The 15,801-nt window shown below is 41.7% G+C and overlaps 1 protein-coding gene across 5 annotated transcripts in view; it reads left to right on the forward strand.

Moving 5' to 3' along the window:
* Nucleotides 1-15,801, forward strand: part of FARP1 (FERM, ARH/RhoGEF and pleckstrin domain protein 1) — a 333,074-nt gene that overhangs the window by 226,575 nt on the left and 90,698 nt on the right. For all 5 annotated transcript variants that reach the window (XM_048853831.2, XM_048853866.2, XM_048853836.2 and 2 more), the window contains exons 6-8: nt 1,119-1,216; nt 13,016-13,130; nt 14,993-15,140. In XM_048853831.2, coding sequence (XP_048709788.2) covers nt 1,119-1,216; nt 13,016-13,130; nt 14,993-15,140 — 361 coding nt within the window. The remainder of the gene's footprint in view (nt 1-1,118; nt 1,217-13,015; nt 13,131-14,992; nt 15,141-15,801) is intronic.

Here is a 15,801-nt window from a genome sequence, read left to right on the forward strand (position 1 = left end):
TCGCTGTTGGCTCCCCCACCTGGGAATGCCTCTAGTTCACCACTGGGAGTGTTTACTTCCCCAGGCTGCCCAATACTTCCCAATAGAGGGGAATCCATTTGGTAGACTGATAGACTAGCCTGGGATCTGCTCACTCCGGTCCTGGGTTCAACCTCTTGCCCATGTGTTGAGAATCCCAGCCCTGGCTTCACAGGACCCCTCGAGCCCCACTCCATCCCCTCTGAGCTGAGTTTGGACCTCCCTCCCCCATCTGCTCTAACACACCTGCTATGGCTAGCTGCAAGAGGGGTCCCCATCCCTTTCTTACTGGTCTGCCACAGCCCTGAACTGATGAGTTTGAAACACCCTCCCCTTCTCCTTCTCCCACAAAATGCCTGCTTCCAGCCCTGCTGACTGGAAGGGGGAGGCTCCCTCTTCCTCCTCCCCCCCCTTCCCGTTTCTCACCAGTCTACTACCATGTGGTGCCATGACTCTGAGAGAGCAAAGTTTGCTGTGCTGCTGTTCCTGCTGCTCCACCTGGTCCAGGTAAAAGAAGGCTTTTCCTGCACCAATGTGCACCTAAGTAGTCTCCCCTCTCCCACAGCAAGTCACTCTCACACTCAGCCATCTATCTATCCCCTGAATGGGCCACACGCCTTTTCCTACAAGCCAGACAGCAGCTGCCACCACTTACTATGCAGTGAGATCATTCTCTGGTAGCTGCCTAATTGGAAGTTCCATTGGCACCTTACAAACAGTAGGAGATAACTCCACTCCAGCGCCTTATCCAGCATTCTTTCTTGACAAAGTAGGCTCCAATGTCTAGGGCTGCTTGTTAAACTGTTGCTGAGCACATAATGGCGACCATGTTTTGTCTATGCTGTCATTTCAGTTCCCGTGCTCATTACTTTGTATAGACATTTAGGCTGTCTTGACTGTGAAAAGCAGCTGCTATGGAAAACTCTAAAGACTAACACGTTATTGTTATGCTTTATTCAGTCTCTAAAACTCAAGAAATTCAGATCACTTGTATAGATTCCAACAGGCAAAAGGTACCTATTGCCAGATTATGAATCATCATGTTACTGCTTTTTTCCTTAGCGCTTTGTATGTGACTTTCTTCACTTTTGTGTTTGCAGGTACCTGTTTGCATTGCAAGTGAAGCAAGACCTGGTAGAAGGCAGGCTAACATGTAATGACACCAGTGCTGCACTCTTAATCTCACACATAGTACAGTGTAAGTTCTGCTTTTTTTCCCTCCTTATAGAAACAGAAACGGGTTGGTGGGCAGGAGATGCTTTGTCAGGCTGTTAATCAGTAGTTGCCTGTGAACATATCTTCAGCATGTTAAACTGTACAGTACAGCATAAAAAGGCTTTACAAAGGCTACATGTTTTGTGTGGCACTGTGTGTGTGTGTGTGTATTTATATACATTTTATTATTTCAAGTAAAGAACAGGTGCTCAGAAATATCCTGGGCATTGAATCTGTATTTTGCTGTTTGTTTGCATTTTCAAAGAGCTGTGCTTGACAGCCTGCCAGGACTCTGCAAGGAGCAGTTTCTGCAGAGTGGCAAATGGGTTGAATTCTTCAACTGAATTCCTGTTTTGTTTTATAATTTATATTTAACTTTTTAACATGTCAGTAGAGTATAAGATTCCTGGAGAGCTGTGTAGTGTCTAGAACAGAGTAAATAAATATGCTTAGAATGACAGACTAAATCATAGTCCTGATGGAAGTGATAGGAGAAAAAACAATAGCTTTTAACTTGTTTTTATACAGACATATGAGAAAAAAGAATGTTTGTTCAGATCATACTTTCACTCATATCAGCATGTCAAAACTACTTTTGTCCTCCAGATATAAAAAGTAATCACTTAAAAGGGAATTCCTTTTTTTCCATTTCAAGAATTTATGAAAACCCATATCTAGAATAATGTTATGAAAATCGGCTTTGAAGGATATATAGACTGTGCCAGAAATGTTTAGCCATAATAGATCATCACTTTGAATTGCCATTGTAAAATTCAGCACTGCATATTTGTACTCACACACAGCCAAACATAAATAGAATCTTAGTTAACAAAAATTTTCAAAATTCTTTAGAGGTATATCCCTGGTAAAGATGGGTAGATCTCTCTATTCTGTGTTTCAGGTGAGCTGTTTCTTCCCATTATTACTGTTTGGACCGAAAGCATATGCTAACAGCTCTCCATTCACTTTGGCCTCCAACGACCTGTATGACTGAGCAGTAGTGAGAGACAAAATAAATAAAAAGAGCAGCCTCAGTGAAATTCTATATCCCTGGGACCATTTTGAAGCTGAATGTTTTTGCAGCCCAGATTTTAAGGGGAAAAATATTCAACCTTTAAAAGGAAAAAGCTTTTCATATGTGGTTCCAAAAGGGACCGAGTCTCAACAGAATTGTAACAGAAGCAGCTGGTGAACAAGTACATAACTTTTTATTTTCTCAGCAACTGTGTTTACGCTTCTCAGGAAGCTGGGAGGAGTTTTTTCTGGAAGGTCAGTCCCTGCCTTCTGACTTCAGCCATGAACCAAAGCAGAGTTTACGGCCAGCTCCAGCTCTAACTGAGAGGCTGTAAACGTGAAAAGAGAGTTCTTCGAATAATTGTCCTTCTGGGTGCTCCACTTCAGATGTGCATGTTCCCCTATGGTGGGATCCCTGTGGTACAACCTTGCACTGTGGTAGCTCTGCGCCCCCTTAACTCTCCAGCCTGGGCTCTCTCACAATGCTTTGTTAGTGATAGGCAGAAAACCCCCTCCAGGTGCTGCTGTCACTCAACACAACAGCATGTGGAGCCCCACGCCCAGCTAGACTGCATGAATGCTCCCAAAGCCACTCACGAATCTGACAGAGAAAGACACCAGCCCATTCCCAGCCTTGTATCCCGGAGCTATACCATCTCGCCCTGGTCAGAAACCTGACCAGTGTAAGTTTATTGTAATGGGTAATAAAGTAGATGTAGAGAGGACATGCACCAGCCTTTGTACCTGACTTGAGATTTCCCAAGCACTTCAACCAAACCACGCTGTTTTAAGTAAAATATAAAACACACACACACAAATATAAAAAATAAATAAATAAATATAAAATATAAAACTCTACAGAAAGATAGAGTTTAAGTGATTTATAAGTAGCAGGCACTAAAGGTCAGAGATAGTTACCAAAAGAAAAAAGTAAGCATACAGTCTAAATCTTAAACCCTGTTAGACTAGGTTGTATTTGGATCAAGCAATTTTCTCACCCCAATGGATGTTACAGTTCTTAATACACAGACTTACCCCTTTTAAGCCTGGAACCAGTCTCCTCAGTTCAAGTCTTTGTCTTCGCAGCATTCTTGTTGCTTCCAGCGTAGATGGGGAAGGAGAAAGGCCAAGGCATGATGCCACTGTCCGCTGTTTTGTATCCTCAGTCCATGTACCTGGAAAACACTAGCTCAGACATTTCCTGGTGGGCTTTGCTGAGTCACAGGGTTGAGCAATCCCCCATTGTGTGATGCTTGGGCAGCCCTGTTACATTACAGTAAATCCCTTGTTTATAACTTCCCTGCTGATTAATGGTTGCTTAACACCCTCCTGAGAGTGGATCACCATCTACCAGTAGAGACTCTCAAACTTACAACATATTTCAGCAACAACCATACAGCAAAATTTCATAACTTCATACACACTGAGCATATACATATTTGGACAGAACAACTGGTTTCATCAGATCATTACCTTTCATATGATAACTTACATGGCACACTTTATATGAAATATATCAAAGCTATATGATGGGTGAACATGAGAGTCCCAGGGGGCTGCTTTGAGGTATAGAGCTCCACAGCTCCTGATTGGAGATTTTGGGTAGCAGTGTCTGCATGGTCTCCTCCTGCATACTCAGTATGCCATTGTGCTCTGATCAGAGGGCATGCAAGGCAGGGCGGACCCGCCGCCATTCCAATTCCTTCTCGACTGCTCTGCAGTGTCTGGGATAGCTTACCCCTAGTCCTAGCTACCTTCCGTGCATTATTCTTAAGTTTTTCATCTTTATTATCTTTTTTTTTTTTTTTTTAATTTTTAACTTTCCTTCCACAATTTTCGTGTGGATTTTTTGGGGGAGGAGGCTCCTCCCTTCTTTTTGTGGTCCCCCACCCATAGGGCCTCTCTGTTGGTTGTAGCCTTCTGTTCCTTTCTTCTTGATGGGTACGCCCCAAGCCCTGAGTTTTAAATCCTGTCTTACCTGTAGAAAGTCTGTTCCCTTCACCAGTGGTCATTCAAGCAGTCTCTGCTGTCTGGGGAGACACATCCCTTCAAGGTTTCAAGCTCCGCATAGGATTTGGGAGTAGATCCAGGAAGCTGAGCGAAGACAGACTTAAGCTGCTCCTCATAGAGACCCTCCCACAACTTGACTCCCCATGATGATGCCTTGCTAGAGCCAGTGAAAACAGTATGACAGTCACCAGCCGTTGTCCCATGCACTTTCAAAAGAGCAGACAAGAAATATTAGGTATCCTCCAAGGGTGCAGAATAACTATTCACCCATCTTGTCTCAAATTCCTTAATGGTTGATGCTGTAAATAAAGAAAACAAACAGCACCATTCCAGACCCAAACTACACAATGAAGAGCATAAATGGCTGGACCTTTTGGGGCCTAAAAGTTACTCTCTGTCTGCTTAGGATTCAGGGAAGCAAATTACCATACCCTGAGTACTAAATACAACTACACAAACTACAGTAAATTCACTCATTTTATTGAATATCTCCCACAAGAACAAAGAGGCCAGTTCCATGCACTCCTCACTGAAGGACAACTAGTGGCCATGGCCTCATTACAGGAATCTTTAGACGGAGCGACACAGCATCCTATTCTATGGCAACAGTCATAATAATGTGCCGTGTGTCCTGGTTTTAGTCCTCTGGTATCCCAAGGGAGATCCAGAACACATTGGAGAATTTTCCTTTTGAGGGCCCCAAACTCTTCAGCAGCAACCTGGATGAATCCTTCCACTCCTTAAGTCTCCAGAATGACTCTGCAATCCTTCGAAATCTATACTCCTGCAACCAAAAAAGGTTACAGCAGATCACAAACCGCCCAAAGGTCCATCCCCACCTCCCCCCAGTCCAGTTTCAAACATATAACAAAGCTGGAAAACCGTCTAAGAAAAGGCCAAAGTTTCAAATGAAAAGACCATCAACCTCCATCTCTCAGGTCACCCGGCCACCAGTCTCCACCAGGTGACCATTTGGATATATTGACGAGAACCACGATCACTCTGCCATCTGGATCTTGCACTGTACCACTCCTCTATTTCCCACTTCCCACCTTATGGGGGATTGTCGTTTGCATTTCAAACATTCAATGGAACAAATCACATTGGACATCAGAAAAAAGAACAGGAGTACTTATGGCAAACTAACAGACTCCAACGAGAGACTGCTGAATTGGAATTAATTTGCAAATTGGATACAATTAACTTAGGCTTGAATAAAGACTGGGAGTGCATGTGTCATTACACAAAGTAAAACTATTTCCCCATGTTTATTCCCCCCTCTCCCCACTGTTCCTCACACGTTCTTGTCAACTGCTGGAAATGGCCCACCTTGATTATCACTACAAAAGGTTTTTTCCCTCCTGCTCTCCTGCTGGTAATAGCTCACCTTACCTGGTCACTCTTGTTACAGTGTGTATGGTAACACCCATTGTTTCATGTTCTCTGTGTATATAAATCTCCCCACTGTATTTTCCACTGCATGCATCTGATGAAGTGAGCTGTAGCTCACGAAAGTTTATGCTCAAATAAATTTGTTAGTCTCTAAGGTGCCACAAGTACTCCTTTTCTTTTTGCGGATACAGACTAACACGGCTGCTACTCTGAAATTGGACATCAGAGTACACCATTCACTTCAGCTCTATCCCTCCCCACCACCCACCCTCCCTGTCCCTCTATAGGGCCCATTTCACCAACGCCTCCGAAGACAGGAAGTGAAATCCTTTCTAGAACTGGGGGTGGTTGAATCAATTCCCTCTCCATACATAGGGAGAGTATTCTACTCCAGATACATCCTCATTCCCAAGAAGAAAGGGAAATGGAGACTGATATTGAACACATTTATTCAGACTCAGACACTGAAGATGGTAACCTTAGCAGCAATTATACCATCTCTAATCCAGAGGATGTGTTAGAGGCCCTCATCCTCCAGGATGAGTACTTTGTAATGCATCCATCTCACAAACACTTTCTGGACCAGGAACGTTATCAGTATCAGGTACTTACATTCGACCTCTTGATTACCCCGAGAGTCTTCACAAAGGTTCTTCCAGTGGTGGCTGCCCAGCTAAGAGAATTGAGAGTGGTGGTCTTTTCCTACCTATACAACTTGGCTCCTCAAAGGCCAATCCTACGACGAGGTACAGTCAGCAGTCAGAAAGGTTCTAGTCCTGTTCAACACACTGGAACTAAGACTCAACGCACAAAATCCCACTTTGATACCCACCCAGTGTATCAAGTTTATAGGAGTCACCCTGGACTCCCGAACACTCAGGGCCTACTTACCATTAGATTGATTCATCATCTGGCTTCAGTTACGTCCTCAAACATCAGCAAAAACGTACCTGCACTTGTTGGGTCACATGGCAGGCTGCACATTCATGACACCTCATGCCAGATTATGTTCCTGATGCCTTCAGGACTGTCTGTATGCGCAAAAAGCACAGCCTAAACAAACGAGTATCCATTCCCCAAAAAGTCATCAAGCCTTTTGATTGGCGGAAGGATCCCTGCTAGACTTGTGTGGGAGGTTCTTTTCATTCATCCATCCATCCTCAAAACCTTGAAAACCTTACAGTACAGGGCAAGTGGACCCCTCAGGAATCTGCCTTTCACATCATTCTTCTTGAGCTTAAAGCAGTTTGGTATGCATGCAACCCATTTTCTACCCATAATCAAAGATTATCCAGTCAGGGTCATGATGGATGACAGAACAACAATGTATTACATCAACTGCCAATGAGGAGCAAGATCCCTATCCTTGTGCACAGAAGTAGTAAAACTTGGAAACTGGTGCATAGCCAACCAGATCAACATCTCAGCCGCATACGTACCTTGTCTACAGAACACCATAGCCAACAAGAAATTTTTGCCAAGAGCACAAGTGGGAACTGAGCAATCTGACCCTATAGGAGATATTCTTCACTGGGAGCTTCCCAGAGTTAGACTTCTTTGGAACATCATTCAACAAGATGTTTCACAAGATCTACTCAAAGGGAGGACATGGCTGCAATTGCCTAGGAGATGCTTTCCTTAGTTCATGACCACGATCCCCACTTGTATGCATATTCCGCCCATCCCCTCACACTGTTGCTTCCCAAAGTCCTAAAAATGATAAAACGCAGGCAAAGTGAAAATCATCCTGATAGTGACATCCTGGCCTGAACAGGTATGGTTCCCAGATCTGATTCACCTGTCACTTTTTCAGTAACGGAGATATCCAGACTTGCTGACTAAAGAATCAGGGAAAACTATTTGCCCCAATCTTTCCACACTACCTTTCAAGGCCTGGCTCCTGGATGATTGTTGGGCATAGAAATGGATTGCTCATTTGAAGTGCAGAATATGTTGTTGAACAGTAGGAAACCATCCACAAGGAAGATCTTCATAAATGGAAACCACTCCAGTTCAGGTTTCAGAGGAACAGCCGTGTTAGTCTGTATTCGCAAAAAGAAAAGGAGTATTGGTGGCACCTTAGAGACTAACCAATTTATTTGAGCATGAGCTTTCGTGAGCTACAGCTCAGGTTCATCCAGTTCAGGTGCATCCAGCATGGTTTGTCTCCCTCTGATTCCCACTAAACACACATTTTAGACTACCTGTTAAGTTTAAAGACCTTGGTTTGTCACTGAGTCCATCCAGGTCACCTGTTGCAGCCTCCAATTTACCTGTTGTGTGTTCTCTGTTTTTGCATATCCTACAACCTCTAGATTCATTGAAGGACTGGCCAACATTTTTCCACAATTTGGCCTACTCCGGTTTGGGACCTTAATCTTATCTCAGTGCACTGATGAGACCATCCTTCAAGCCCTTAGCAGAGTGCTCTCTCCTGCACTAATCCTTGAAATCCTCTTTTCACAGAGCTATTATGTCAGCTAGAAGAGTAAGGAAATTCTTAGCCCTTACAGCAGATCGACCTTACACCATTTTTTATTGGGACGAAGTGGGACATCCTCGTTTTCTCCCCAATATCTCCTCAGACTTCCACATTAATCAGGACATACAATTACCCATCTTCTAAACTGCACAACTATAGATAAAATGCTAGTCCACGCACTTTGGATGTCAGGAGGTCACTAGCTTTCCATCTAGAAAGAACTAGATCCTTCAGAGCCTCTTCTAGACTTTTTGTCTCCTTTGCAGACAGAATGAAGGGACCCCCTATTTCTGCCCAAAGACTACCGAAATGGGTCTTAGGATGTATTTTATCCTACTGTGAACTCTCTTATATGCATCCTTCCACCAGGGTGACTGCCCATTCCATCATAACCCTAGTCCGCCTCTATTGCTTTGCTCAAGAATGTCCTCTCAAAGACATTTGTAAATTTGCCACCTGATCATCTGTTCACACCTTTTCCCAGCACTACATCATAGGGTATGCTTCCAGATCTGATGCAGCCTTTTGGATGTCTGTTGTCCAATCTGTACTAGATGGAACTCATCAGCACCCACCCTCTCAGTTTGGGCACTGCTCAGGAGTTAGGTGAAGTGGAGCTCCCATAAGGACAATTACTCAAAGAAAGAGAGGTTGGTTACTTGTAAAGTAACTTGAGTTCATCGACATACTTTCTTCCTATGGGTGCTCTATTACCCATTCTCCTTCCCCTCTACTTCAAAGATCTGTCATTAGGCTGGATTTTGCAGTGGAGCGGGAACTCTTTTAAAGCCCTCACCGGAAATAGAAAAGAATTGATTGTAGAGTTAGGATATAAACAAGGAAAGATAAGTTGTCAGCCTATAACCAGAAGACTAAGTAGGATAGAATGATCCATAGGATTAAAGCCATGCTAAGAGCAAGTTGAACGAGATGAGAGATCTGTCATCACAGGCAAGGAGTAAGATATTTACTCTTTTAGCCTGTTCATCATTAAAAAGAGATTTGCTAAGGGACAGAAAAACCTAAATTGATTGAGCCTTCGTGAACTGTTCCTCTTTCCCACCAGACTAAGACTGTGGTGTATGCAACAGAGTTTTTTAATTGCTAGAAGAAGCCGGTTCTTTTTCTTCACTGAAAAAGTCTTAAATAACATTTGATTAGGACTTCTCTGCAGATGAAGGTCTGGGTGTTGATTAAACTAGATGGGATTTTCCATATTGTTTTATATATATAAAATTATAATTTTAATTGTGCTTGTGGGATTTTTTTTATTATTATATGTGACGAATACCTGAAAGGTGTCTGTATTTCCTTTTAAAAACAAATTTTCTGCTTGTTTTTTTTTTTTAACTGAGAAATATCAGAAATGTGAACTCTGGTTACATTGATTTTGGTGGATGTCTTATATTGGAGACAAGGTGGTCAGAGAATGTATATTGTTCATTTCTCCACCTACATTGGAGGGTTTGTGGTGTTGAATCTGTACCAAAGATTTCTTTTTTTTTTTTTTCAAAATGTTAAGTAGTCATTGCAGTGAAATAGTTATGAACAAAAATAAGACAAAGTTTTAAACAGTTTTTAAACTAAAATTCCTTTTCTCAGTTGTACCAGTTTCACTCCTTTGCCTCTGATAATGTTATTTAACTAGATCTTTAATAATTATAGAGTCTCCTAGTCTAGACAGAACCTACATTTCTGACACGTTGAACATTTTAAAAATGTCTTATATGCTAAAAATGTGTAGGTTCCTGTATAATATTAGGAAGTTGTGCTCTGAAAGAGGCTCAGTCACTGAGGGAATGAGATTCCAGAACCCTTTGTATTATCTTAAACTGGTAGAGTTTGATGTGAATGGGATTTATTTCTCTTTCCCTAGTCCTGGATCTGTCTATTATGTTTAGAATTAACACATAAGAGTCTGATTTATGAACCCCTAAACTGTGTTTAATATTATACTTGCATGTTATTTCTAATGGACTAGAGTTTAATATTGTCTGTTCCCATCTACAAGTGACCAAAATCCTGTATAATTATCTCACCTCCCCAGTGTAATAGTAGAGTTTCCAAATTTGTTGTGCTAGCAAGCCCTCCTAGGACCACATGTGACTATAGTTCTCACTGAAGATATCTTGTATCTCCTAAAATGTTTTCTGTGAGAATTGGCCCTGATAGTTCCTATAATGGGATCGCATCTGCTTTACTCAATATTGTATTTAAATGGTCTCTGACATTTATTTATTGGCTAAAAAATTATTCGATGTATTTTTCCGAATAAATATAAAATCAGCAGCTGCTGACAGCAATGATATAAGAGCGGAAAGAGCAGGGAGGCAAGAGGTGAAGAATGGCGTTGTATCATCATGCTGTGTGCATCCGCCTCTGCATAACGGGTCTTTGCATGATGGGTTTCTGTTTCCAGGAATCCCTGCCAAAGATGTACCTATCACAGAGGATCTTCATTGATGTTACAGCCTGCTCTTAATACAAAATCCTATTTTGAGAGCAGCAAATGGGTTATATTAAAATTAACATATATCTTACAAAACAGATTATTTCATATGAAAGATGCTACATAAAATATCTCAGAACACAATAGAAAGTGTGTTAGAACAGAGAATGCTGCATATGCTTTAGTACTTGGATTCATGCAGAGAGGAAAAATGGGAGCTAAAAGGATGGAGCAGATAAAAAGAGAAGAGCTGAAACGTAAAAGCAATTAGAGATACTAGAAGTACTACTTCAGGCTAGTTACAGCAAGGAGAGAAAGGAACCATGTGCTAATGGGTAAGAGAAGAGTGAGGTGTAGTTAAAAATCAACCTTTGGCTAAAACGATCAGGAAGGTACTAAAAGAGGGAATGGCTCAGAGGGAAAGTGAGGTCCAGAAAGTGCAGCCCTATCTATAGAGAAACACTAGAAAGGAGTCTTAGATGGAAATAGGAGACTGGGGAGGGAAGGGGGAGAAGTAGGTGGATATGAGGTCAGAGTGAACCGGTCCTGGTGAGTTTTGGAAGCCCCAGAGGGTGATTTGAAATGGATTTGGGGGTGGTAGATGCAGTGCAAGTGGCAGAAGTCATATGGCTGCAGGGAGAGAATAGTCTGGCTGCAATACGTTTGGCCTCTTGAAGTTTAAAGAATGTAGGGCTTTAGGAAAGCCCTACAAAAGGGAATTTTAAGCACTTGCATGGGTGATGAGTAAAATGTGAATGATATTTTCAGAAGAGCCTGGGTCAACTAATGTCAAATTTTCATGATGTTATGGAGATAGTGATAGGCAGTCTTCTTTCTTCCTTAAACATCTTTCCTTTCCTTTTAAATTCAAAGTCAAGGATGACTTTCAAGATTTATGACCTTGGGGACAAAATAGAAACCTGAGCCGTGAGCTACACTTCAAATGTTGATCGGCATAGCTACATAACTTCTGCTGAGCACTGTAGTTACGCTGACATTAAGTGCTGGTATAGACGCAAATAGGTCAACAGAAGATACTTCCATCACCCTAGCTATCGCTCCTCAGGGAGGCGGATTACTGGATGACAGTGACGGGGGAATTCCTTCCCTTGCAATGGGAACTGGAAGCGCCTGCATTATGGTGCTCCGGCAACAGAGCTGGTGCACTGTAGCTGCACAGCTGTGGCACCCATAGTTCCGACGTGGCCTCCGTGAAAGGGAACAGTGGACTTTCTGTGCAGGAGGATTCTCCTTTTTAAAGTATTCAGCAGTGGGAAGAGGTAGAGTATCGAGGAGCTGATGGCACGGCTGGCATGATCTTCTAACGTATCATCTGTTAATTCTTTTCAGAGGTGGAAGTCATAGAATTTATGTCTGCATATGATCCCTGGATTTTAATTTAGTCTCTTTACAAGGAACCGAGTTAGGTATAAAAGATTAATTAAGCTATACAGCTTGGATATTGGGGTATCTTGATCTTTCACAGAGGGGTGGACAAAGATCAGTAAGAGCCTTCATTCATTGTACTGTTCCTAGGACCCTGGGGTAATAATGGGAAGAGGGGATATCATTTTACAAAGGAACTGATAGCAGAAACAGGTAAATAAGGTATGATAGAGTAGCAGGCAACATGCTATTAAATATTCTGATTCCCATATGTAGCTTGCCAAAAATAAGCAACTTCCCACTAATGTGGCGGAGCTGAAAAGTAGGTTACATAGCGAACTGTTGTATGCTTGTACTTACAGAACTGCAGCAGTTGGGGGCAACTTCAGTCTGAGAAATGATTTATTATTAAACTCTGTTCACAGAAACAAAATATAACAATAAGCCAGAGAAAAAGGAAAAATACTGGATGTTCTGAAGTACTGCAAAATACGAAACAGACAAATGCTTCATAAATCTCTGGGTTGCAACATATGTATGTATTTAAAAACAAAGAAACCACCCCAAAAATGTGTCTGTCTTCGAATTTGGCATAATTGCATAAAACTTTGGAAGTGGAGTTCAGGGAAAGAAATGAACATTTGTTGTTGTGTTGAGTGCCACAATGAGCTTGACAGAAGCTGATCTGCTCCAGTGACATGTTCATCAGCAAATTGAAGCCCCTCCACCAATCCTTACCACACACCCAAATCAATACATCTTTGAAATTATTTCATTTGTTTTTTTAAAATCTATGTATAGGGTTGTGGGGAATGGGAGAACCCTTACTCTTGGGCTACTTCTCATTGTTTCAGTTACCTATAAAGACGATAAGGAATATGTGGAACATACAATAATGAAAATGAGTTATGAAACCATGTTGCAGATTTGGACAAACATACTTTTATTACTCTGTCTTTTGGGTTGTCTGAATAATAATACTTTTATTACTCTGTCTTTCGGCTTGTCTGAATTAAAAACAGGGTTTTGATTTTTCTGTCTCTCTCTAGCTGAGATTGGGGATTTTGATGAAACCATAGACCGTGAACACTTAGTGAAGAACAAGTATATACCTCAACAAGAAACATTAGAAGACAAAATCATGGAATTTCACCGCAATCATATGTAAGTCCCAGCTTTTGTTCTTATTAACTTTCCTTTTTTTCCTTCAATGTAATTCTAACTGTGAACATATATTGAGCTTTAGCTATAAAAGATTTTCAGGCCTATGAGTTAGTTACTTTTTGCCCTTTCGTGTCAATGTACAAGATGTTTAAAGAGCATCGGTTGATTTTGATTTTCTTTCTAGCATTCAATTATTTTGTCAGCCTGTTTCACACAAAAGAATTCATTGTCAGTTTTGTGCATGCAAATACAATTGTAAATGATGACCCTGATCTGCAGATACTTGTGTCAGTAGTCTCATTGAGGTCAAGGTCATTGAATATATCTTTCACTTCCATAGATGGGTGTCAAAGGGCTCAAAAAATAAATTTCAGGGGAAGCTTGTGAGCCGGGGGGAATCTGAGAGGTCCTCTGAATAGAAATGGGAGATTAGGTATCATATAACCTGAAGAAGCAATGCGTCTTAGAAGGGAGTTAAGAGATTGAGGATCAGTTAGGAGCAGAATGGCTGGAATTTCTGCTTCTAAGAACCATTCAGAACTCAAGCCATTGCATTTTGAATTAAGTGAGGTTTGGGGTTTATCGTTCGTGGGTTTTGTAACAACAATTATGTTAATCAGGACTGTATGATTTAATATGAAGAATTTAACATTTATGGTGCCCAAAATGTATGTTCACTGCCCTCAATGTCTTTCATCTTATTCCTTTGCACATTTCCTTTCTCCTACCCAATTATATAGTAGGCAATATTCATATAATCTTTTACTTTCATGAGCCCAGTAAGCCATATAATTTACTGTTCTGTTGGAATAATGTATATAAAATTCTGTTCGAGTTAGTGGTTGAAGATACACGCAATCAACCAGCAAAAATTCTTTGTGTACATGACTGTTTTTGTGTCCTCCCACACTATTATAATTTGGGAGCTAGAATTCTTCATTGAAAGAGCATCTATATTTGTGCTTTTAAGGTGGTATGCCCATGGTAGGGGACCTCTTACTTCATCAGCGGGGAACATCTGATTAAAATGAAAACGTGTTAACTGTAATATGTTCTTTTATTTTAGAAAATATAGCAATGCCATAATTGCTAAAACGCTGATGCCCAGAACTCTGCTTCCCTGCTTAATTGTATTTTAAGTGAAAACTGGTCACATCTCTCTCTGCTTCTAAGGGAGGCTCTTTCAAGTTCTAGCTCTACAGTGCAGACTTCTGTCGGCATACCTTTGTCAGTTAAGGGTATGAATAGCCGACCCACATTGCTTTGCCAGCAGTAGCCCCTAGTGTAGAGGCAGCTATACAGACTAAGCTGTGCTTTTACTAGTATAGCTTGTTTCATTCAGGAGGGGTGGTTTCACTATAACAGTACAAAGCACACAGCTAGGAATGCTTTGCTGTCGCAGTATACTGCTATAGATACCCGGGTAAGGAGCTCCTAGTGGAGACATGGGCTCTCTTTGAGATAGACATTACATTTGTAAGTGACTGTGATTTTGGGTATCTCAGTTTCTGAGTGTCTAACTAGAGACACCATAAATAGGCCTGATTTTCAGAAGATGGATGCTCAACACTTTTGAAAAGATCAGGCTTCCTTGAGGTATCGCAAGTTAGGCCCCAAAAATTTGAGGCATCCAGAATCACTATTTGCTTTTAGAAATCTTGGTCTTTGAGAACAGAGCTATTGTTCTGGCTGCTAGAGATTGGGTGACTTGGAGTGGCCGTATGGATATTATCTAATTAACAGGAACCAGTTTCCATGATGAAATGTCTTTTTGCTCCTTAAAGAAGTAATTTGATTCCAGTTTAATAGATGTGGAGAATTCAAGTCTCTTGGCTTTTCGTTTTTCATTTTTGTTTCTAAAGTGGACAGACACCAGCAGAATCAGATTTCCAGCTACTAGAGATTGCCCGTCGGTTGGAAATGTATGGAATCCGGTTGCATCCAGCAAAGGACAGGGAAGGGACGAAGATCAACCTGGCAGTTGCCAACACAGGCATTCTAGTTTTTCAGGTTAGAGCTGCTCTGATCATGGCTTTAATCTTTAAAACAGACTGTTCTTTTAGCAAAAGCAATTATTATAACAGTGGTGCAGCCTGTGTGTGAAATGTATCTAGTTTGGTTTACAAACCTGCTAGCCTCTGGGAAGATTAAGGCTAGCAGGCACCCAGAACCACCAAAATTTCAGGATGCTCCCAGAGTCACTTGCAATGTTGGCCTTAGACCTTTGTAACTGCATAAGGTCCCACACTTCTAGGGTCCCCTTACTACCTGCACACACCTACCCTAGCAGCTAGATCTCCACCCCCTGTTTCCAGCCCATAGCCCTGTCTGTTTCCAGCACCAGCTATTGAAGAGACAGACTTCCCTAACTACTCTCCTCCGATCCATGGTCAGAAAGTTACATGTTGACTACAGCTCCTCATTACCCTGATGCACATTGAGGTGGGTCACCTGAGGCCACAGGGCATGATCAATTAGGTCAAGATTTGGTTATGGGCATTTTGAGTAAAAGTCATGGGCAAGTCACGGGCAATAAACAAAAATACATGGCCCGTGACCTGTCCATGACTTTTACTATGAATGCCCCTGACTAAATCTTAGCTGCTCTGGGGGGCCTTAGGGGACCACTGCTTTGGGAGGCCCCAGAGGCCAACAGTTGGCCCCTGCTCCA

This window comes from Caretta caretta, chromosome 1, assembly GCF_965140235.1.
Source record: "Caretta caretta isolate rCarCar2 chromosome 1, rCarCar1.hap1, whole genome shotgun sequence".
Lineage (NCBI taxonomy): Eukaryota > Metazoa > Chordata > Testudines > Cheloniidae > Caretta > Caretta caretta.